Genomic DNA, 25,233 nt, shown 5'->3' on the forward strand with positions numbered 1-25,233 from the left:
GCGATTATGGGGTAAAAGGACAAATTAATAATATATTAATATAATATCAAAGGGGTAGTTAGCGTGCGTGCGGGGAGGTAGTGTGTGTGTGTGTGTGTGTGTGTGTGTGTGTGTGTGTGTGTGGGGGTGGCTAGTGTGTGTGACGACGTATGTCGCCGCCCGCCCCCCCCCCCCACCCCCCCACCACTTATAAAACTCTGATCGTTTATTTGTTTGCTTGTGTGTGATTCACATCTTCTCGAAAACCCGACATACTAACGGTGAAATTTTTACATATTCTGGTAGAGATTTACTTCACGATGTTTAAAATTGCCTCATCGGAAAATTTGGTTCATTATTTCTTCAGTTATTTCTTCAAATTCTTCGCCAATCTGAAGCTTAAGCTAACTAAAGCTGAAGCCCACAGGCTGATGACATCACAATGCCTCTGCTCCTCGCGGCGAGCTGCTCAGATTTTTCAAGGCACAGCCTGCTGGCCACTGTTTTCCACGAGCCGCAAGATACGTGCCCCCCCCCCCCCCCCCCCCGCATAACTCGAACTCTGAGATGCCGAGGAGCACCCGAGTGCGGCCGGCCATGGTGCCCGCCCCGCCCACAGCCCAACAGCGCTCACCCCCCCCCCCAGGGCTCGGGATTGAGAACCAGAGGGATGCCGAGGAGCACCCGAGTGATGACGTCGCAAAGAGCGACAGGCAGTACGCTCGCGCCTCGGCTTTCCCAAGGGAACCCGAGAGCTTTATACTAGAGTCCGGCCCTGTACTACAGTTCTCTCCGCTTTTTGCAGCACCCTCGCTCGCCGCCCTCCCCTCCTCCACCTCTTACCCACCTCCTCTTCTCCCTCCTCCTCCTCCTCCTCCTCTCCCTCCACCACTCTACCTCCCCTCACCTCTCTCCCCCCTACCCTCCTCTATGCCTCCCCCTCACCCCCCTCTGCCCCCCTCCTACACCCTCCCTCCCCTTCAACCCCCCTCCCCCTCACCTTCCTCTTCCCCCTCTACCCCTCCCTTCTCTCCCCCCTCCTCCAGCCCCCCCTTCCCCTCGACTCTTCATAATTTAAAGAGGATGAGAAGGATTTGGTACTCCCATCTTCATTTTGTGGTTCTAACTTTTCAGGTAGTAGCCCTTTTATCCAAACTGCAACATGACAGAGGGCCTCTTTTGCTTTTAGCAATTTGATCTTCGGTCAACAATATTTGGTTATTTGGATCTACGTAGACAGCAGCTAACAAGATCTGATTTTCAAGTAGCAGACCATCTCTTTTCTTCATTGACGATGCAATTCCTTCAGCAATTAATCCTCCAGCTTTGGATAGGTGAAATACTAAATGTTTCCACTCCCATAGGAATGTTCCAGGAGTTAAATCCTCTGCTTGCAGCTTTCTGGTGACTGCGTAAGGGTCACCAGAAAGCTGCAGGGGACTGAGCAAGAGGAGCTTCTAATTGTGATACCAACCTCCATTGACCTTTACTCAGTAAGATACTGAGATTATCAATGTCTTCTAGAAAGGGTTTTAGGTCAAGCAAATGCTTCACCATCATACATGTGCTCCTTGCCTCCCCTTACCTATCAGAGTAGCTGCATGGCATTCCTTTAATCCATCTCTTACTGCTAGTTACAATGCATGTACAGCACAACGCATATGTTGGATTAGACAGAGCTGAGATGCCTCCTCAACAATATCATATAAACTTTCATCATTCTGTTCTATTTCTGCTGTTTCAGTTTCAGAATCTGCAGCAGAGATCTTCCTTTCAGTTGTGACTTTTTCTTCTTCAACTTTATTAATATTTTCTATTGTGCTTAGCATGTTTGAAGCATTATCGTGACGATGCATAGAATCTGGTCTTTCTTAATTTCAAAATCTTTCAAAATTTCTTCTACTGGAGATAAATGTTCTGGAGATAAATGCTCTCATGATGTGCCTTGGTGTCCGTTACGCCTAATGTCCGAGGTACTATTTTATTGTTTTCATCGATAAATCTAGCATTGTTGGCAAAATAGTTAGCTTTGTGTGGAGTGATGGCATCCATTTTAATGAACATGAACCGCCCCTTAAGAGTTTTTCATTGTAAGTTACAATGACAGACCTGGGTTCAATCCCGACTATGGGTGCTGTCTATGTGAAATTTGCATGTTTTCCCTGTGACTGCATGGGTTTCCTTCGATGCTCTGGTTTCCTCCTACGTTGCAGGTTTGATGGTTGATTGGCTTCTGCAAAATTGCCCCAGTGTGTGGAATAGAACCAGTGTACAGGTGATCGGTGGTTGGCATGGGCTCAGTGGGACGAAGGCCTGTTTCCATGCTGTATCTCTAAACTAAACTAACACCAGAGCAGCACCCTATTTCAATCCACCTGTTAGAGTCATAGAGTGATAATGTGTGGAAACAGGCCCTTTGGCCCAACTCGCCGACACTGGTCAACAATATCCCAGCTACACGTCCCACTTGCTTGCGCTTGGTCAATATCCCTCCAAACCTGTCCTACATGTACCTGTCCAACTGTTTCTTAAACAATGGGATAGTCTCAGCCTCAACTACCTCATCTGGGAGCTTGTTCCTTACACCCACCACCCTTTGTGTGAAAAGGTTACCCCTCGGATGCCTATTAAATCTTTTCCCCTTCACCTTGAACCTATGTCCTCTGGTCCTCGATTCCCCGACTCTGAGCAAGAGACTCTGTCCATCTACCCAGTCTATTCCTCATGATTTTGTATATTATTTATGGTAAATACAGAGGAGAAATACTCATTTAGGATTTTGTCCATCCCCTGTGGCACCACACAAGGAGATTGAGAACGTGTCCTGGTGTTGAGACAACAACCTTTCTCTCAACGCCAGCAAGACAAAGATGATCGTGATCAGGAAGCGAGTTTACATTGACGGCTCTGAAATAGACATGACATTCCTAGGAGTAAATATCACCAACAACGTGTCCTGGACCACTCGTATTGAAGCAACGACCAAGAAAGCACACCAACACATCTACTTCTTCAGAAGGCTTAGGAAGTTCGGCAAGTCCCAACAACCTTCAACTTCTACAGATGCACTCTAGAAAGCGTTTTATCAGGATGCATCACAGCTTGGTTTGGGAACAGCTCCATCCAAGACCGCAAGAATATGCAGCGATTGTGGACACTGCCGAGACCATCACACAAACCAACCTCCCTTCCATTGACTCCATTTACAAGTTCACAAGTTATAGGAGTAGAATTAGTCCATTTGGACCATCGAGTCTACTCCGCCATACAATCATAGCTGATCTCTGCTTCCTAATCCCATTTTCCTGCCTTCTCCCCATAACCCTTGATACTCGTTATAATCAAGAATTTATCTCTCTGCCTTAAAAATTATCTACTGACTTGGCCTTCACAGCCCTCTTTGGCAATGACTTTCACAGATTAACTCCCCTCTGACTAAAGAAGTTCCTCCTCACCTCCTTTCTTAAAGAGCACCCTTTAATTCTGAGGCTATGACCTCTGGTCGTAGACTCTCCCACCAGTGAAAACATCCTTTCCACATCCACTCTATCTATGCCTTTCATTCTTCTGAAAGTTTCAATGAGGTCCCCCTCAACCTTCTAAACTCCAGCGAGTAGAGGTCCAGTGCTGTCACATGCTCATCATATGCTAACCCACTCATTCCTGGGATCATTCTTGTAAACCTCCTCTGGACCCACTCCAGAGCCAGCACATTCTTCCTTAGATATGGGCCCCAGATTTACTCACAGTACTCCAATTGCAGCCTGACCAGTGCCTTTGGAGCCTCATCTCTTGATCTCTCGGCAAGGCCAGCAGCATAATCAAGGACGAGTCGTATCCTGGCCACCTCCTCTTCTCCCCGCTCCCATTGGGCGAAAGATACAGTGTCAAAAGGTTTTATGTAATCTCTGAAATTTATGTTGAGGTCGGAGTCAAAGTCGGGACTTTTTAAACCGTCTCCGACTCCAGCATCACCAAAGTTGCTCCGTCTCGATGACTCTGACTCCACTGCCCTGCCCGAAACCTTGTCTTGCCGCTTGATGTGAAGTACCTTGCACAGACAGGTCATGTGGAAGTGGTTAAGCTATCTTGTATGTCTTCTGCACTCTGTCCATATCTTGCAAGCATAGAGTAAGGAGAGTACAACAGCACAATATGCCTTCTATTTCACCATTAGGTCGATTCCTCTTCATTCCTACAATTTATTTCTCAGTATTGCAAAAGCAGAGTTGGTTTTTGCTATCCTGTTGTCTTTGTCATGAATGTCGGCTGTTCTTCAAAGAAAGTAGTCAATGTATATGAACTTCTCCACTACTGGCAGGATAAGGCATGGTTTTGGTCAATCACCACAAGACATTAATGCTGAGAGCCCAATGGGTATACCGTGGAACATCAAAGTGACAAAAAAGTTCCTTTTTATTGCAAATAGTCACTTCCCACTCTTGTTTGGAACTGTTACTTATCACAATACTTATAATCTGGGTATACTAGAGTGATAATTAGAGCCAGGATTTTGCCATAAATGCCATAAATGCCTTTTCATGTATTTTTCGATGATTTCACCAGGATGATGCCTTTTTCACGATTAAGTGTCTAAATCAGCCTTTTTTTTGCCGTTTTGAAAAGGTCGTGCTATTTTCTCTAGTCATACCATGATTACAATGACGTTTTCTACGTTAATATTAATGTTATTATTAACGTGTTAACATAGTATAACTTACAAGTAAACTTTCACCACCGGGGCAAAACCGGGAGTGCCACCGTCAGTCTTTCATTCATTTGTGCCGCTGCTCGCTGGTTCAGTCTACTCCAAGATCTATTTAAGAAAGAACTGCAGACGCTGGAAAAATCGTAGACAGACAAAAAATGCTGGAGAAACTCAATGTGTGAGGCAGCATCTATGGAGAGAAGGAATAGACGAAGTTTTGGGTCGAGACTCTTCTTCAGATTAATGTGGGGGGGGCGGGTAAATGAAAGGAAGAGGCGGAGACAGTAGGACTACAAGGAGAGCTGGGAAGGGGAGGGGGAGGAGGGAGAAGATAAGGGCTATCTCAAATTTGAGAAATCAATATTGATACCGCTAGGGTGTAGACTACCCAAGCTAAATACCCAAGTCTCCTCACTACATTTACTGCTGGCTCCAGTCGCAAATCTGAGTTTGAGTGATATGTGCAAGGCATTAATTGATGCTGGAATTCCACTGTGGAAATTGGAAAACAAATCTCTGAGGTTTTTTAGAGAAATACACAGATGAACATATACCAAGTAAGTCATCATTATGGAGAAATTATGTTGACAGCATCTTCAACATTGTTGTGCAGACAATTAAGAGATGAAGTTGCATGCAACAAAATATGGATCTCAATAGATGAGACAACCGATGCTGTGGGGAGATATGTTGCCAATGTGGTCATCTGTACACTAGAGGCAGGTCAACCATCAAAGGAGTATTTGTTGACATGGGAAGTATTGGAGAAGTCAAACCGCTCAACTATTGCTCAGTTGTTTACATCTTCACTTGCTGTTCTTTGGCCAGAATGTATAAAACACGAGAATGTTCTTCTGTTTGTGACAAAGTTTTATTCCCCAAAATGTTGCATTTGACATGCTTAGCTCAAGGACTTCATAGAATTGCCAAGCACATACGTAGCTTGTTTCCAAATGTCAATCGCTTAGGCAATGTCAAGAAAATCTTCCTCAAAGTACCGTCACGAGTACAGTTGTTCAAGGAAATGGCACGAGAGATTCCGCTACCTCCTCGGCCCGTTTTGACTAGGTGGGGTACATGGCTCTCTGCTGTACTCTACTATGCTGCAAATTTTGAAAAGATAAAAGAAATCAACTGTTTTGAAGAAGAAGAATCTGCTGCAGTCAGAATCATCAGTAAAATCATGCAGAAAAAGTCCCTCCACCGTGATCTTGTGTTTATTGCTTCCAATTTTGCAAACTTCCCACAAACTACCATTTCCCTTGAGAAACGTGGCGAAACATTAGTGAATAACTTGCAGATTTTCAACAAAGTAACTGACGATATTCGTAAAGTTCTTGGCAATGTAGGTAAACACATACAAGGAAAATGTGAGACTGATTTTAGCTAGCAAAGATCTTGAAGAAATACAAAACATAGCTAAGATTCTCAAACGTAGTTGTAATGCACAAGATATCAACAAGAATATAGAGTCAGTAGCATGTTTCGGGTATGCACCAGTGACCTCAGCTGGGGTGAAATAAGTTTTTCACAACTGAAGCATATTTTGTCTGACAGACGGTATAGTTTACCACCAGATATGAGAAATAAATACTAGTAATGATGTGCAACCAGGCAACTTTGGTCATTTAATGTAGTATACCTTTACATTATTATTTGTAACCATATTTTGGTGGTGGAAATAAATGCCTTTTTATGCCTTATGTCAATAAATGCCTTTTGCGTGCCTTTTTAAAAAATTTATTTTGCCTTTTTACCTGCCTATTACAGAGTTTTAGTGCCTAAACATCCTGGCTCTAGTGATCATGCATCTAAAATAATGCCCCATTTAACATTCCCACTTATGATTTAATGGAGAAAGAAGCAGCTAAGATAACCGTCCAGGACATTCTTGAAGAAGATTCCATTGACATTTCTTGAAGTAGACATGGCCAATAACCCAATATCAAAAGCCTTTTCCATTTGTGAATAAAAAGACTCATGCAAGAGGAGTTTTCTCCCCAATGCCCAATAAAAAGTTCTCAGTAATCCCTATTGCAATAGTCAAATGATGCCATGATATTAAAAGGCAGTCGCTCTCACTTGTGGAACTCTTACACTTTTGCCTGTTTGTGGACAAAGGCTCTGCCGAGTTTCAGGGATAAATAGTTCAGGTAGAATTCAAATTGAGCACGATGAGCATGTTTGATCAATGTGCTGCTCATTCCTTCACTTTGCTGATTGAGTGGTGATGCAACAGTCACTGTGAATGAGACAAGCTTGAGAAATTCTCCACATCTCTGTAAATAGTTTGAGCCATAATTTAGTTGGTTACTCGTATCCACAATCTGTATTGATCATGAACTTGGTCATTTCTAATATCAGATAAACTTAACTAAATTTCCTCTGGACAGGAAATTGTGATGGTAGGGCTGCTAGAAGTCAGATAGACATAGAAAATATGTGCAGGAGGAGGCCATTCGGCCCTTCGAGCCAGCATCGCCATTCATTGTGATCATGGCTGATTGTCCCAAATCAATAACCCATGCCTGCCTTCTCCCCATATCCCTTGATTCCACTAGCCCCTAGAGCTCTATCTAACTCTCTCTTAAATCCATCCAGTGACTTGGCCTCCACTGCCCTCTGTGGCAGGGAATTCCATAAATTCACAACTCTCTGGGTGAAAACGTTTTTTCTCACCTCAGTCTTAAATAACCTCCCCTTTATTCTAAGAGTGTGGCCCCTGGTTCTGGACTCGCCCAACATTGGGAACATTTTTCCTGCATCTAGCTTGTCCAGTCCTTTATAATTTTATATGTTTCTATAAGACCCCCCCCCCCCTCATCCTTCTAAACTCCAGTGAATAGAAGCCTAGTCTTTTCAATCTTTCCTCATATGACAGTCCCGCCATCCCAGGGATCAATCTCGTGAACCTACGCTGCACTGCCTCAATCACAAGGATGTCCTTCCTCAAATTAGGAGACCAAAATTGTACACAATACTCCAGATGTGGTCTCACCAGAGCCCTATACAGAAGAACCTTTTTACTCCTATACTGAAATCCTCTTGTTATGAAGGCCAACATTCCATTAGCTTTCTTCACTGCCTGCTGTACCTGCACGCCAACTTTCAGTGACTGGTGTATAAGGACACCCAGGTCTCGCTGCACCTCCCCCTTACCCTAACCTAACCCCATTGAGATAATAATCTGCCCCCTTGTTTTTGCCGCCAAAGTGGATAACCTCACATTTATCTACATTATACTGCATTTGCCACACCTGCCCACTCACTCAACCTGTCCAGGTCACCCTGTAACCTCCTAACATTCTCTTCACAGTTCACACTGCCACCCAGCTTTGTGTCATCCGCAAACTTGCTAGTGTTGCTCCTAATTCCCTCTTCCAAATCATTAATATATATGGTAAACAGTTGCGGCCCCAACACCGAGCCGTGCGGCACTCCATTTGCCACTGCCTGCCATTCTGAAAAGGACCCGTTCACTCCTACTCTTTACTTCCTGTCTGCCAACCAGGATACACCATCAATAAAAATACTGATGCCGGAAATATAAAATAAAAACAAAGTATCGGAAACACTCAGCTGGTCAGGCAGCATCTGTGGCAAGAGAAACAGAACTTGCAGACCCTTTACAAAAGGTTATCCACTTGGCACTTCTGGCTGAAGAAAGGTTGCGAGCCATACTTTCCACTCACAGATGCTGGATTTTGCTTGTTGTCCTTCATATTATAATCATAAACTGTTTAGCCCTATCCACAATATGGTGCTATCATTCTACAAATGAATTGTAGACAATCAAATGGCACCATTTCATCAGGGTGTCAAATAATCGGTATACTTGGTGAAGTTCCTGTGGGAATTTAATCATACAATAGCAAGGTAAAGGGATAAGCCACAGCATGAGGTTAGTAGATAATGTTCCACATCAGGTGCTGATGGCTCATGGCATCACACAGATGCCTCATTTGGTTGACACACGAGGAATCTATTCTATTTGACACACCAAGCAAAGTAAAATAACATGAACTACGAGCTGGCCACATTTAGGAATAATGACATGAATAGATCTAACTATGACGGTGAGATTTGTGAACAGATCAAATTCTTTAATTAATTTATCTACCATACAGTGCCCTCCATAATGTTTGGGACAAAGACCATTCATTTATTAATTTGCCTCTGTACACCAAAATGTGAGATTTGTAATAGGAAAAAAAAAAAAAATCACATGTGATGGTCATGTCAGATTTTAATAAAGGCTAATTTTTTTTCATTTTGGTTTCACCATGTAGAAATTACAACAGTGTTTAAACATTGTATCCCCATTTCAGGGCAGCATAATGTTTGGGACACAGCAATGTCATGTAAATTAAAGTAGTCATGCTTAGTATTTTGTTGCATATCCATTGCATGCATTGACTGCTTAAAGTCTGCGATTCACGGGCATCACCTGTTGCTGAGTGTGTTCTCTGATGATGCTCTCCCAGGCCTGTACTGCAGCCATCTTTAGCTTATGCTTGTTTTGGGGCTTGTCCCCTTCAGTTTTCTCTTCAGCATATAAAAGGCATGCTCAATTATGTTCAGATCGGGTGATTGACTTGGCCACTCAAGAATTGACCATTTTTTAGCTTTGAAAAACTCCTTTGTTGGTTAAGCAGTATGTTTGGGATCATTGTCTTTCTGTAGAATGAACCGCCGGCCAATGAGTTGAGGCATTTGTTTGAACGACCAGAAACGGTGTGTCTTCTAAGGCAGTTCCTGACGGGCCGCACAGCCAGAAAGCACAGCCGGAGGCTTTTATCGAGGCGCTGCGGTCTCGATGCCTCCCGAATCGCCACGTCGAAGCCCGGGTTAGGACCCAGCCGACTTTCTTTGACGTTCATTGGCACAACTTTGTCCTCATGTTGATAAATAACAATAAAAGTTTCCAAAGGTGATGGAAAGACTGGAGGAAAGACTCTGTGCTGAGAGCCCTCCTATACCTACATTAATGAGGCATTTTAACACACCCGAGTAATTACAAACATCTGTGAAGCCAAGTATCCCAAACATTATGGTACCCTGAAATGGGGGGGGACTATGTATAAACACTGTTGTAATTTCTATATGGTAGGCAAAAATGCTGGAGAAACTCAGCGGGTGAGGCAGCATCTATGGAGCAAAGGAAATAGGCAAGATTTCGGGTCGCGACCCTTCTTCAGACATTTCTACATGGTGAAACCAAAATGTATCAAAATATCTTCTAATAAAATTAATAGCAAAAGGATAACGAGGGGTAAAATTGGTCCATTAGAGAGTCAGAGTGGCCAACTATCTGCAGAGCCAAAAGAGATGGGGGAGATATTGAACAGTTTCTTTTCTTCGGTATTCACCTAAATAAACTAGGTTCCATAATGACAAACCCCACTCACCCACTCCATGCCCTGAAGGTGATCAAGAGCAGCATCTTCAGCCAGAGGCTGATTGCACCAATGTGCAAAACGGAGAGATACAGGAAGTCCTGTTTACCAGCTGCTATAAGACTTTTTAATGAGCATAAATAACTGCACTTTTTTAAATTAATTGTATTTTAACTTGTATTTTAACGTATTTTAACTTGTTATGTATGAAAGCGTGGTGTTATGTTTGTCTTGAAGCTGTCGTGGCAAATAATTTCCTGAAAAGGATTATTAAAGGAATATTCTATTCTATTCTATTCTATTCTATTCTATTCTAAGGAGAAAGATATTGAATTATGTGAGGTAAGGGAAACAAGTAGAGTAGCTATGGAAACTATGAGGATCAAAGAAGAGGAAGTACTGACACTTTTGAGAAATATAAAAGTGGATAAGTCTCCAGGTCCGGACAGGATATTCCCTAGGACATTGAGGGAAGTTAGTGTAGAAATAGCAGGGGCTATGGCAGAAATATTTCAAATGTCATTAGAAACGGGAATAGTGCCGGAGGATTGGCGTACTGCGCATGTTGTTCCATTGTTTAAAAAGGGGTCTAAGAGTAAACCTAGCAATTATAGACCTGTTAGTTTGACGTCAGTGGTGGGCAAATTAATGGAAAGAATACTTAGAGATAATATATATAAGCATCTGGATAAACAGGGTCTGATTAGGAACAGTCAACATGGATTTGTGCCTGGAAGGTCATGTTTAACTAATCTTCTTGAATTTTTTGAAGATGTTACTCGGGAAATTGATGAGGGTAAAGCAGTGGATGTTGTGTATATGGACTTCAGTAAGGCCTTTGACAAGGTTCCTCATGGAAGGTTGGTTAAGAAGGTTCAATGGTTGGGTATTAATGGTGGAGTAGCAAGATGGATTCAACAGTGGCTGAATGGGAGATGCCAGAGAGTAATGGTGGATGGTTGTTTGTCAGGTTGGAGGCCAGTGACGAGTGGGGTGCCACAGGGATCTGTGTTGGGTCCACTGTTGTTTGTCATGTACATCAATGATCTGGACGATGGCGTGGTAAATTGGATTAGTAAGTATGCAGATGATACTAAGATAGGTGGGGTTGCGGGTAATGAAGTAGAGTTTCAAAGTCTACAGAGAGATTTATGCCAGTTGGAAGAGTGGGCTGAAAGATGGCAGATGGAGTTTAATGCTGATAAGTGTGAGGTGCTACATCTTGGCAGGACAAATCAAAATAGGACGTACATGGTAAATGGTAGGGAATTGAAGAATGTAGGTGAACAGAGGGATCTGGGAATAACTGTGCACAGTTCCCTGAAAGTGGAATCTCATGTAGATAGGGTGGTAAAGAAAGCTTTTGGTGTGCTGGCCTTTATAAATCAGAGCATTGAGTATAGAAGTTGGGATGTAATGTTAAAATTGTACAAGGCATTGGTGAGGCCAATTCTGGAGTATGGTGTACAATTTTGGTCGCCTAATTATAGGAAGGATGTCAACAGAATAGAGAGAGTACAGAGGAGATTTACTAGAATGTTGCCTGGGTTTCAGCAACTAAGTTACAGAGAAAGGTTGAACAAGTTAGGGCTTTATTCTTTGGAGCGCAGAAGGTTAAGGGGGGACTTGATAGAGGTTTTTAAAATGATGAGAGGGATAGACAGAGTTGACGTGGAAAAGCTTTTCCCACTGAGAGTAGGGAAGATTCAAACAAGGGGACATGACTTGAGAATTAAGGGACTGAAGTTTAGGGGTAACATGAGGGGGAACTTCTTTACTCAGAGAGTGGTAGCTGTGTGGAATGAGCTTCCAGTGAAGGTGGTGGAGGCAGGTTCGTTTTTATCATTTAAAAATAAATTGGATAGTTATATGGATGGGAAAGGAATGGAGGGTTATGGTCTGAGCGCAGGTGTATGGGACTAGGGGAGATTATGTGTTCGGCAAGGGCTAGAAGGGTCGAGATGGCCTGTTTCCGTGCTGTAATTGTTATATGGTTATATGGTTATATGGTTAAAATCTGACAACGTGCACTTTAACCACATGTGATTTTTTTTCTATTACAAATCTCAAATTGTGGAGTACAGAAGCAAATAAAGAAATTATGGGTCTTTGGCCCAAACATTATGGAGGCACTGTTTGTGTTACAAGCCTCATCGAGCATCCATCCAGTTGAGGATGGATCAGTAATGATGCTCTTTGGCAAAGTGTCTATCAAGACCTTTCACTAAGTCCATGCACATCCTATGCCCTCACTATCTTTGGCTCTTTTTCAAGTGGAATTCAATGTGCAAGTATTCTAATTCATCAGCTGAGGTAGCGCTTGAATACATCTCCTTGTCGTATTGACCTTATATCGAGGCTTTTCGGGAAGGGGGTAAAGGAGGAAAAGTTACGCGCAGATTTTCAACGTTGATCAGATTTAACCAGTTGTTCTTTTTGATAATCCATGGTTTCATGCTGATCATTAGCAATACTAGTTCTTAAATAGTTTTTTTTTAAATTAAGTAATTTGGTTAGAAAACTAATCAACTTGAAATTCCTCAAATTTTACCTAGATATCCTGAAACCATCTCAAGGACACACTGGTCTTTGCAAGAACCTGACAGACAGCTGCCCCAATAAAGTGACACATATCATTTTTTTATCCAAACATCCCAGTTGTATGCTTGGTCGGCCCCCAAAATTAAGGCCTTTGTGACTAAGATGCATTTAGGCCTAATTGTGCCCTTCACGAAAAAGAAACTATAGTATTTATAGCCCACAAAAAAAAAAAATCAATCTTACTCAACATCAATCAGACAATTGGTAAAATCCATGCACGCAAATGGAGTGAATTAGTAAGAGGTCGTGTACCACGTTATCAGTCGTGCTGTAAAAAAAGTGTCGCCTCAATACATAATCTCATGTGGCTTTGAATCAGACCAGAAACTACCAGCTATAAAAACTAAAATAGAACTCTTAAATTGCGATCCATGTCCGAAAACCACACATTTCCTCTAATTAAGGGTTTCAATAATATTTACTTTTTTGATTAGCTAATGTGTTGTTGGTTGATAAGACCAACTTGTAATATTCCACCAAAGCTCAAGAACAGAAAGCAATAAATCAACCACTTGAAACAAGACTATGGTTAAAGATTTTAGAAATTGCGAGGATACAAGATAAAGGAAAAATATATGCACAAAATTATGAAGAATGGTGTATTCAGAGCTTAAGAATAATGCTCCCCAAGGTTATTTCACAAGATAAGAGGCTGACAGTTTAGCCGTAAATATTTTTTTACTAAAAAACACAGAAGGCACTTACCAGGTCTAAGTGTGTATAAGCCTTTAACTATATTTGCCATGATTGAAGGAGTGATCTGAAATGGAGTTGACTGAGCTTCTATTAGCAAAGCTGAAACAAAAGTAGAAAAGATATTGTCAAAGTCATAGAACACTTAAACCTTCGGCCCAACTTGTTTACGTCGACCAAGGTGCCTACCTGAGCTAGTCCCACTTGCTCATCTTTGGCCCATATCCCTCTAAACCTTTTCAATTTAAATACTTGTCCCAGTGTCTTTTAAACATTGAACCCAAATGTACAGCTTCTTCTGGTAGCTCTTTGCATGTACTCAGCACCCCATGTGCAAATGTTGCCCCTCAGGGCCCCTTTAAACAACCCCCCCCCCCCCCCCCCCCCCCCCCCCCCCACTCACAAATCAATACCCTCTGGTTTTAGGCTTTCCTATCCTGAGAAAAAGACCAACCTTTCCTATCTATGCCTCTTAATGATTTGAGTCCCTACACACTCAATGGAAAAAAAAAGCTAGTCTGTCCAGTCTCCCCTTATAACTCAAGCCCTTCAAATCTGGTAACATCCTTGTGAAACATTTCTGCACCATTCTAGCTTAATAACATCCTTCCTACAGGAAATCAGGACTGCAAACAGTACTCCAAGTGTGGTCTCACCAACATCTTGAGTGTTGGCAACATAATGTCTCACCTCTTGCACTCAATGCCCTGACCAAAGATGACAATAGTGGCAGATGCTTTCCTCACCATCCCTTCTACCTGTGCTACCCTATTCAGGGAACTATGTACCTAGATCTGCAACCTTTTCTAGGCCCTGCCATTACTGTGCAAGTCTGCACTGGTTTAACTCATCAAAACACAATGCTTTGCACATGTACAACTTAAATTCCATCTGCTAATTCTTGGACCATTTTCTCATTTGATTTAAATCCCATTTTAAAATTAGGTAACTTTCTTCACCATCCTCTGTACCACTAATCTTGGGGGCATCTGCAAACTTACTAACCATACTGCCATCTAAATATTTTATGTAGATGACAAAAACAGTAGACAGAGCACCAATCCCAGTAGCAGTCTGCTAGTCACAGACCTCCAATCTGAATAACAATCCTCCACTACTATCCATGACACTTACCATGAAGCCAATTTTATCTGCAATTAACTAGAATGCCCTGGATCCTACCTGGTCTAACCTTCTGCACCAGTCTATCATGCATGACCTTGATAAAACCTTGCTAAAGTCCACAAAGTCCACTGCCCTGCCTTCATCAAGCTTCAGTCACTTCTTCAAACAATTCAAATTCAAGAGATAATTTTCCATGCACAAAGACATACTAGCTATCCCTAACCAATCCTTGCATTTCAAAATGCAGGTCTATCCCACTCTCAGAATCCCCTCCCGTAACTTTCCCACCACTGATGTTAAGCTCTCATCATACTAGTGGTCCTGGCTTAACCCTTGTTAAATAAAGATTGAAATTTTCCAGTCTTTAGATTTTTGGGCAAGTGCAACACAGGAATTCACAAACGGGAGAATACAGATGTGTGGAGGAACTGAAGGAACTTTAAGGAAAGCAACAGAAGTTTAAATTCTTTAAATATAGCATGCCAACAAAACCTCACCAAAATGATGAGTGTGAAAACTAGATAGGTTGAAGTTGTCTAGACTGGACATTTGGAGGTGTATACAATTACGAGGAGCCTAAAGAGGTGGTATCCATTTCATTTTGCTATAGGTCCCAAATTTGAAGGCACAAGTTTAAGATAACCAGTAGAAGGAAAAATATTTTCACCTAGAGGATAGGGTACCAGAACTCACCCGAAAAGGTGGTAGTGACACAATCCCCCACAATATTTATCAAGGACCTAGATCTGTACTCGAGGACTTGGGACCTGCAGGATGCTGGATAATGGGCTTGCTTGACAGAAGCTACCTTTTGCGTAATATTTTTTTCCAGATTCCAGGAGATTAACAATTCTTTGAGAAGTGTGTGAAATCTGGAACTGTAAATGAGAACTTATTGCTCATCTTCACATGTCTTCTGAACCATTAACCACCACCACCTGCCAATCTCATCCAATTGACAATAGACACCAGGTGCAGGAGTAGGCCAATTCAGCCCTTCGAGCCAGCAACCGCCATTCATGATCATGGCTGATCATCCACAATCAGTACCCCGTTTCTGCCTTCTCCCCATATCTCCTGACTCCGCTATCTTTAAGAGCTCAATCTAACTCAGTCTTGAAAGCATACAGAGAATTGGCCTCCACTGCCTTCTGAGGCAGATAATTTCACAGATTCACAACCCTCTGTGTGAAGATGTTTTTCCTCATCTTTATTCTAAATGGCTTACCCCTTATTCTTAAATTGTGGCCCCTGGTTCTGGACTCCCCCAACATCAGGAACATGTTTCCTGCCTCTAGCATGTCCAAACCCTTAATAATCTTATGTTTCAATAAGATCAATTATAATTTAATACATCCTCATTGTTACACTGAAATTCCAGTCTAAATTCGGCACTCAATGCTGTAGTGTGCTTAATCTTGAAGGGAAGACTAATTTACAGTCAAACTATCACACAGGAGACCCATGGAAAAGAACAATCATTCAAATGGTTATCTCTACAACACTTCTACCTTGCACCCAACCATACTGGAGCATGAAAACGCAGTACTATCAAATAATAGCGTTATTTCATGTTTATTATATTAGAAAAAAATCTACTTTTTCCACTTAGATTAATGTGATAATATTTAAAGATTCGGATATCAATACATACTCTGGCAACATCACCCAATAACTTCCCACTCAGTAGACTGTGCAGCTCATTTATTTTCTAGCTATCCTTCTGTACATTTTGTTCTTTTGTACATTTTGTCCTTTTGTACATGCTCTAATGCAGGCATTTCTATTTGAAATTTTGAAATGTGACATAAAATTTTACGCTACAAATTTTGAGTCCTGAAATGTATTTTTAACCCTCAGTGTAAACACTAAAGATTTTTACTCACCTATTCTGAAATGTCACTTATACCAATAGCTTACAAAAGTTACAATGCAATTAGTCTTCAAAGTATTATCATCTCAAAGTGTCCAAAACCACAGCAAAACCTTTCAATATAAAATCACATTTCTAGTATAAAATTAGTTTACCTGCACAAATTGTAAACTGATTCAAGGTCAACTTTAAATTGTTTGTTAAATCTCCTTTCTCTTTTGCTCTTTTCTTTCAGATATATTGAGAAAATAGCCTACCGTTGAGTAATCAGGGACTTTCCATTTACCTGGAAGCTATTCTTTTTCCTTTCGCTTACTATGACGTTTTAGACTACTTTGATCATGAAGGTATATGTAGCTATCCTTCCAGCTCTAAATGTGGATATAAAATCTGCCTGGAGTTATATTAAATAAACTGAGGTTTTGCATTAGAATAATAACCCAAGAAACAAAATGAAAGCCAATCCAAATGAAATCTGACTATTTTTCTGAAAGAAAGAAATGAAGCAAGTAAAAAGAGCTGAAGTCATTAATTTGTAGTAACAATCTAAATATCGCACAGTTCATATTAAAAAAAAAATTGTCAATGCAGATATTAAAATAACATATTCCCAGTTGCACCAGGGAACCAAATGATAACATGTTAATAGTGAAGGTCAGGCTTTAGAAAAGGCACATATTTCTTTTCAAGATGGTACTTCAAATTGATGCGAAACTCACAAGTAGCACTGTATTCAAGGTTAATTCTGAAGCCGTCCCATAATTAAACTAACTCTGGCACAAAAAAAAACATATCAACAATACTTACGCATTAAGGTGGGAACATGCTTTTCTGCAACCTGTTCTGTAAACAATTTTATGAGGTCATCTCTCAAATCTCTGTTAAGTTTGGTTTCAATGTAAAATTTGTTCTGCAAAGTATGAGAAAAAGTTATCAGCAGGATTTAATGTTGGAAGTGAGCAATTTTGAGAGGGGCTCATTTTCTGGGCCCAGACCCATGTGCTAGGCATTATTCTGCTTAATTTCAGCTAGATCAAGCAGGTATTCCCTCATTTTGACTGCTCCATTACTTAATCCCAGTCCATGCTGCCACCCACGAATATCAGCCTGGTCAATATTACTGTGATGACATTCACAGTTAAGCATGTGCTTTGCTCTTTTCTCTCCCCCCCCCCTCCCCCAAAGACCCATCATTTATTTATCTGCCTCTGTACTCCACAATTTGAGATTTGTAATAGAGGAAAAAAAAAAATCATATGTAGTTAAAGTGCGCATTATCAGATTTTATTAAAGGTCATTTTTATACATTTTGGTTTCACCATGTAGAAATTACAACAGTGTTTATACACAGTCCCCCCCATTTCAGGGCACCATAACATTTGAGATGCAATGTCATGTCAATGAAAGTAGTCATGTTTAGTATTTTATTGCATATCCTTTGCATGCAATGACTGCTTGAAGTCTACGACTCATGGACATCCCAGTTGCTGGGTGTCTTCTTCGGTGATGCTCTGCCCGGCCTGTACTACAGCCATCTTTAGCTTATGCTTGTTTTGGGGACGAGTCCCCTTCAGTTTTCTCTTCAGCATATAAATGGCATGCTCAATTGGGTTCAGATCGGGTGATTGACTTGGTCACTCAAGAATTCACCCTTTTTTAGCTTTGAAAAACTCCTTTGTTGCTTTAGCAGTATGTTTGGGATCATTGTCTTGCTGTAGAATGAACCGCCGGCTAATGAGTTTTGAGACATTTGTTTGAACTTGAGCAGATAGAATGTGTCCAGACACTTCAGAATTCATTACGCTACAAGCATCAGCAGTTGTATCATCAATGAAGATAAGTGAGCCAGTACTTTGAGCAGCCATACATGCCCAGGGCATAACACCCCCACCACATGTTTCAGAGATGAGGTGGAATGCTTTGGATCTTGGGCAGTTCCTTCTCTCCTCCATACTTTGCTCTTGCAATCACTCTGATATAAGTTAATCTCATCTGTCCACAAGACATTTTTTCCAGAACTGTGGTTGTTCTTTTAAGTACTTCTTGGCAAACTGTAACCTGGCCATCCTATTTTTGCAGCTATCCAGTGGTTTACATCTTGCAGTGTAGCCTCTGTATTTTCTATTCATTAAGTCTTCTGCAGACAGTGGTCATTGACAAATCCACACCTGACTCCTGAAGAGTGTTTCTGATCTGTTGGACAATGGATTGTTCCAAACAGTTGATTTTGGAAGCCGAAGATTTGGCTGATGTCTCTGGGAGGGGGGGGGGGGGGGAGTATAAACGCAGCTGCAATTTCCACATGGTGAAACCAAAATGTATAAAAATAGCCTTTAATAAAATCTGACAATGTGCACTTTAACCACATGTGATTTTTCCTATTACAAATCTCAAATTATGGAGTACAGAGGCAAATAAATAAATGATAGGTTTTGTATGTGTGCAGTAAATACTTAGTGTGTGGCTTCTTTTGTTATATTTGACACAAAGACATCAGGTACGTATGATGCAGAGCAAATGTTGAACGCTCCAATGTGGTTTCATCTCCACTACCCTGCCTCGCCAAAAGAACGTTGGATGAAAAGACTGGACCATTGGCTGAGAGCTGATTACCGTATTTCCCAGCAATGAAGACGCACCTGTGTCGAAGACACACTCCCATTTTGAGTTGCTAAATTTTGAAAAGAGGCTGGCGGGACATAGAATTTCCCACGCTCAAAAAAAATAAAATTAAAATAAAGAAAGTAGCAACTCAATTTGCCCAAGGCTTCCAGATCTCCTCCATTCTGAATAACTGAATGGGGGTGGGGAGGGTGACAGCAGGTGGAGAGATGGGGGGGGGGGGGGGGGGGGAAACGGGAGCACACCGGGACAAGTTGAATCAGTTGTGATCTTATTGAATGACAATACTAGTTCAAGGGACCAATTGAGGGGGGAGGGTTCCTTTCACAGCATGTGGGGAGTCTGGCCCGGGTCAGCACGGGCAGGAGCTTTGAGAAGGAGGGGGTCGGGGATCATGCCAGCAGCTCATTCACTGCTGCCGACTGCCGCCAGGAGCAGGATATGGCCTCAGTTGCCCCCTCCCAAGCAGTGCTGGGTGACACTGCATAGCATGCACTGCCCGGTCTGCGTCTTTCAATGTAGACCGGACAGTGAGGGCACCAGCTCGAGAGCAAAGATCATAGAACGGAGCGGGTCAGTGGGCGATGGATAACAGGACAGCAGGTGGTGGACAGCGCAATCAAGGGACCAATTGTGGTTACTCGCGCTGACACAGGAGTAACCTCAATTAGTAGATGAGGTTGGAGGAGGTGCAGGTAAACCTCTGCCTCACCTGGAAAGACTGCTTGGGTCCTTGGATGGAGTCGAGGTGGGAGGTAAAGTGACAAGTGTAGCATTTCCTGCGGGTGCAAGGGAAAGTACCCGGGGGGAGGGAGTGGTTTAGGTGGGAAGGGACAAATTCACCAGGGAGTTTCGGAGGTAATGGTCTCCACGGAAAGCAGAAAGCGGAGGAGATGGAAAGATGTGGCCAGTGGTGGGATCCCGTTGGAGACGGCGAAACCACCCCCTCCCCAGGTACTTTTCCTTGCAAACGCAGGAAATGCTACACTTGTCGCTTTACCCCCCCCCCCCCCCCCCCCTCCTCTCGACTCTATCCAAGGACCCAAGCAGTCTTTCCAGGAGAGGTAGAGGTTCACCTGCACCTCGTCCAACCTCATCTACTGAATCCGCTCTTCCAGGTGTCAACTTCCTTACATCGGCGAGAACAAGCGCAGGCTTGGCGATCGCTTCGCCCAACACCTCCGCTCAGTTCGCACTAACCAACCTGATCTCCTGGTGGCTCAGCAATGCAACGCCCCCTCCCAGTCCAAATCTGGCCTTTCTGTCCTGGGCCTCCTCCTTTGCCAGAGTGAGGCCCAGTGCAAATTTGAGGGAAAGCGCCTCATATTTTGCTTGGGTAGTTTACACCCCAACGGTATGAACATTGACTTCTCTAATTTCAGATAGTCCTTGCTTTCTCCCTCCTTCCCCTCCCCAGCTCTCCCACAAGCCTACTCTCCCCCGCCTCTTCCTTTCTGTTTCCCGCCCGCGACATCAGTCTGAAGAAGGGTCTCGACCCGAAACGTCGCCTATTCCTTCTCTCCATAGATGCTGCCTCATCTGCTGAGTTTCTCCAGCATTTTTGTCTACCTTCATTTTTTTCAGCAACTGCAGTTCTTTCTTAAATATCCTGTTTTTCCTGTTTTCCTGTTTTTCTTAAATATCCTGTTAATAAATAGCCTAAAATATCCTGTTTTTAAATTGTCTTACAACAATCTTAGTGTCTGTAATAAGATAAAATATCTAGGGCATATTATTACAGAACAAATGACAGATGATGAGGATATTTATAGGCAACGACGCATGCTGTATGTACAGGCAAATATCCTCTTGCGTAAATTTGGTGCGTGTGCAGATGTGGTGAAGATGTCGCTATTTAGAGCATACTGCACACCCCTCTACACTGCGCACCTGTGGTCGAACTATTTAAAGACAAGTATGCAGAGACTAAAGGTGGCATATAACGATGCCATGAGAACACTGCTAAGGCAACCTAGATGGTGTAGTGCCAGTAATATGTTTGTGGCTGCAGGAGTCAGTACTTTAGAAGCTATCCTAAGACACCACATGTATAAATTCATTTGCAGGATAAATGACTCTAAAAATGTGCTTATTGTGGCCTTGACAAACATAAGGGTTAGCACTACATGCTACGAATCCCAGTTGTGGAGACACTGGTATCCTTGTCTCGTTGTAGGACACTGATCATCTTTTAATCTGGATTTTTAACTTTATTGTGGGTTTTTGTTAAATATAAATTATGATGTTTTTATGTGATATACCATGATTTTATATTTATGATATTTGATATGCAATGCATTTTTAATGTAATGTTGCCCCTTGTCTGGACCTTGAGTCCGTGATAGATAGATAGATAGATAGATAGATAGATAGATAGATAGATAGATAGATAGATAGATAGATAGATAGATAGATAGATAGATATAATTTATTGCCACACAGCCAGGCTGGTGGAAATTTGGGTTGTCTGCAGCGATACAATAATAAAGAACACACAACCACAATAAAACTGTAACACAAACATCCACCACAGCATTCATCACTGTGGTGGAAGTCACAAAATTTGGCCAGTCCTCCTCCCGTGGTCAGGACCAGAGTCCAGAGTCAGTCCAGGATCGGCTCTTCCTCACCGGAGACCGCGGCTTTAAGTTGTTGTAGGCCGCAGACCGGCGGTCAAGATTTAAGACCCCGCCGCAGCCAGAAGCACCGTAGACTGCAGGGCCGGCGGTCGAAGCTCCCCTCCAAGGGTGATGGTAAGTCCATGCCGGCCCCGCGGTAGAAGTCGGCCGCGGGCCGGCAGTGATGGCTTCTTCTTCCCCAGGTCCCCAACGTGAGATCCCGGGCTGTAGACGCCGCACCAGCTGGAGCTCTGCAGACCGCGACTTCAGGCTGCCGGCTGCCCCGGGCCAGCGAAACGGAGCGCTCCCCTCCAGCGAGCCCCAGCGAGGGTCGCCCGCTCCACGCCGAGAGTCCACGCTGCGCCCGCCGCTGAAGCCCTGGGCGCGTCTCCGGGAAAGGCCGCGTCGATCCTTGATGTTAGGCCACGGGGGAGGCGACCTGGAAAAACTCGCCTCTCCGTGGAGGAGGCGACCGAAGCGGTTCCCCCCTTACCCCCCACACACCACCCCCCCACACAAAACACATGAAGAAACATTAAATACAGACTTTAAAACATACTAAAAAAAAAATTTTAAAGTTGAAAAACTGACGAGCTGCATGACATGGCTGCTGCCAGAGCAGCGCCCCCTCCGAATAAAGTTTATTATTATTATTTCTTAAACAAGGTTTTTTTATTTTTTTTTTTATTAATTTTATTTTTTTATAAAGGTAGCTACCAAACATTTGAAAGATTAAAGAATGGAGGGAATGGGGAAATGGCACAGAAGAGGAGCCGAGGCCAGCATCAATCAGCCATGAGGACTTTAAATGGTGGGAAAGTCTTGATGGGCGAGTCCTGCTCCTATGTTCTTGTGTTGAGTGGAAAGAACAGCAAATGAATTGTTGCGTCTCTCCATTGCTAAATAAAATCCTTTGGTGGCCTCGCTACACCTCTGTTAAACCGGAGTGCAAGAGAAGAAATCAGTAAGATTTTCACACGTCTTCATGTTATCTTGTGTTCTTTGGAAGTTGCACTGAGCCAAATGTGAACATTTCAGAGTTTCCCATTCATAGCACGAGAATCAGATTCTAGAATCTCTATCAATTCTTCTAAGATAGTTCCCGACGGGCCGCACGTCCAGAAAACTTCCTGAAGGGCCGCGGCTATGAACTGGGAACGTGGCCCAGAGGCCTTTATCCAGGCGCCGCGATCTCGCTGCCTCCCGAATCGCCGGGTAGAAGCCCAGGTCGAGAGGGAACTGTTGGGGGGGGGGGGGGTTGGACAAAAAGGGGAGCCGGCGTGCTCTGTAACTTTGTCAGCGCCGTGGGTGGCTGCTATTTGTTCACATTGTGTATGCAAGCAAATAATCTCACTGTGCCTAGTCACATGTGACAATAAAGTATTCCTATTTCTCACCCATCCCCTCCCTCCTTCTCTCCTGGGTCCACCTGGACTCACACTTACGTTTACCCCTCCCTCTCCCCTTCCACCTACTTTCCTTCCTCTAGCTTCATAATTCGCAACCCTTCAATCCTTCTGTCGCAGGCTTTGTCCTGCCTCTCTTCTCGCCATCTTCCCCACCTCCCTTGCGCCACCAACAGTCTGATAAAGGGCCGTGACCCAAAGCATTGCCTATCCATGTTCTTCAGAGATGCTGCCTGACCCACTGATTAATCCAGCATTGTGTCTTTTTTCCTTACATTGCAAGTTCAACTAGACTGGAACTTCCTAAATCTACACTGGTGTTTAGGTTGCTACCGATAGAAAAGGATGACAAATCTTTTTCAAATGGTACAAATCAAAACAAATCGGATGCAAATGGTTAACACACAATGAAAATTATTTTACTTGTGTAGATGTGCAATTTGAACCTACTTTCCCAGATGTTAGTCTAAAATCAAAACCATATGTCACCAATACCTACTTAGAATCAACATCCACACATTTTGGCCACACTAACTTATTAGAATATGTGTCATTAGAATTCTGGTGAATAATTCAGTCTTTAGGCATTGTATGTTTAACACTGTTCTGCTATTCTACTAAATCTTACCCGATTTGAACAGCAAGAATAAAATTAACCAAAATATTTTTTTATTACTTAAAAATCATTTTTTTGAACAATAATTTACATTGCTGTGCAAAGGCTGTCTAGTTCTGCAAGTTCAACTAGACTGGAATTTAATCTTTAAATCACATGACCGCTCTCTTATTCCACAAACCAGACTTTTAAAACAGCAGTGAAGAGAAAGATGTTTACATTTAACTTCAAGAGACTTTTTGATACAATTGTAATATAGTGATTTCAAGTTATCCTCGAAGTAAAGTTACTTATTTACAGAGAATTAAACATTTCCTTCCTTCTGATTACTCTGCAGTACATATTTTTGTTAAATAAGGTGGGGAGCCTTACTAATCTGCTAATGTAGCTCAACTATGTGGAAAATGCAATTCCGGCAATCCTGTTCTCAAATATCTCAAAGATTCCAAAAATCTGGCTTATAACATGCACATGTGCTAATGGATTATCATAATTACTGCTCTATTTTGTAGAACATTTCACTTTTAATTTTAATTTTTTTGTGCAGGAGAATGGACATCTTTAGCTTTAAAATGCATTACATTTAAGCAAAGGTATAGATCAACTGATTTAAAAACAAACTGCATATGACAATTCCACCATTCAAATTAATTGCAAACAATCTGATTTAGTCACTAAGTATTATTTCTTCTGACCCTTGCAAACTGAAGGGCTCACTGGAGCTTGTAAATGATTGCCTAACCACCATGGTATTTGGATTCTGTAATGTCAGACTAAATCAGGATGGCATTGGTTTGGTGTGGGTGGAAAGTAAAGAGGAACTCATAAGCAAATTAAATGTACAAAAAGGTCAAACTGTCACCTCATGAAATGAAACTTGCACTGAAATATTCACTGGAATTAGGCAAGTTGTTCCCGTTGCAAATATGATATTCAACAATAAGTCACAATAACCTTTTGCGAAGGAGCAAACACATTTGTCTTAAAGACTTAAATTGGTACAACTGCAAACCAGTGGTCATGCTGCATCATTCCAAAAACAGATCTCTCCATAGACAATGATCTGGTAATAAAGAGAAATTAACAATATTGCTCCAAATAATAAGAACACATTCTGCACAGGAGAAGGCTTTTCTCGTTGAATCGTGGCTGTGCTGAAATTGGACTGTGATGTTAAGTGAAATCTATTGTTACAATCCAAGCCTAGTTAGTTTCAAAGCAGTCTACCCTAGTTGTTGGCAGATAACCCAAGCCACAATGGCAAGCTTGTTCTGCTGAATCCTTAATCCAACAGCGTTTAGACTAAGTTCCGATAAAATAACGTCTAGATAATTTCTAAAATTTGTAAGTCCGTTATTCCTGCCATTTACAAGCGCCAATCCTTGACCTGCCCATGTATACTCTAATTTTCCCTTCAACCTACAAAACACCTTAAAAACAGTCGTCTTTTATGCTACTGAATAAGATTATGATTGATCAGGACGATTTACCTTCCCGATTCCCACAACACTAGATTATTTAAAAATTTAAAAAATCAATTTCAGTCTTGAACACACTTCACAGATCAGCATCTGCAATCCACTGGGGGTGCAGAAT

At 42.3% G+C, this 25,233-nt stretch overlaps 1 protein-coding gene across 2 annotated transcripts in view; it reads right to left on the bottom strand.

The window, feature by feature from the left end:
* Nucleotides 1-25,233, bottom strand: part of cacul1 (CDK2 associated cullin domain 1) — a 74,922-nt gene that overhangs the window by 12,949 nt on the left and 36,740 nt on the right. For both annotated transcript variants that reach the window (XM_033033969.1, XM_033033970.1), the window contains exons 6-7: nt 17,183-17,285; nt 13,390-13,479 (exon numbers count right to left, since the gene is read on the bottom strand). In XM_033033969.1, the coding sequence (XP_032889860.1) occupies nt 13,390-13,479; nt 17,183-17,285 (193 nt within the window). The remainder of the gene's footprint in view (nt 1-13,389; nt 13,480-17,182; nt 17,286-25,233) is intronic.

Source organism: Amblyraja radiata, chromosome 15 (genome assembly GCF_010909765.2).
Source record: "Amblyraja radiata isolate CabotCenter1 chromosome 15, sAmbRad1.1.pri, whole genome shotgun sequence".
In the NCBI taxonomy this organism is placed as follows: Eukaryota; Metazoa; Chordata; class Chondrichthyes; order Rajiformes; family Rajidae; genus Amblyraja; species Amblyraja radiata.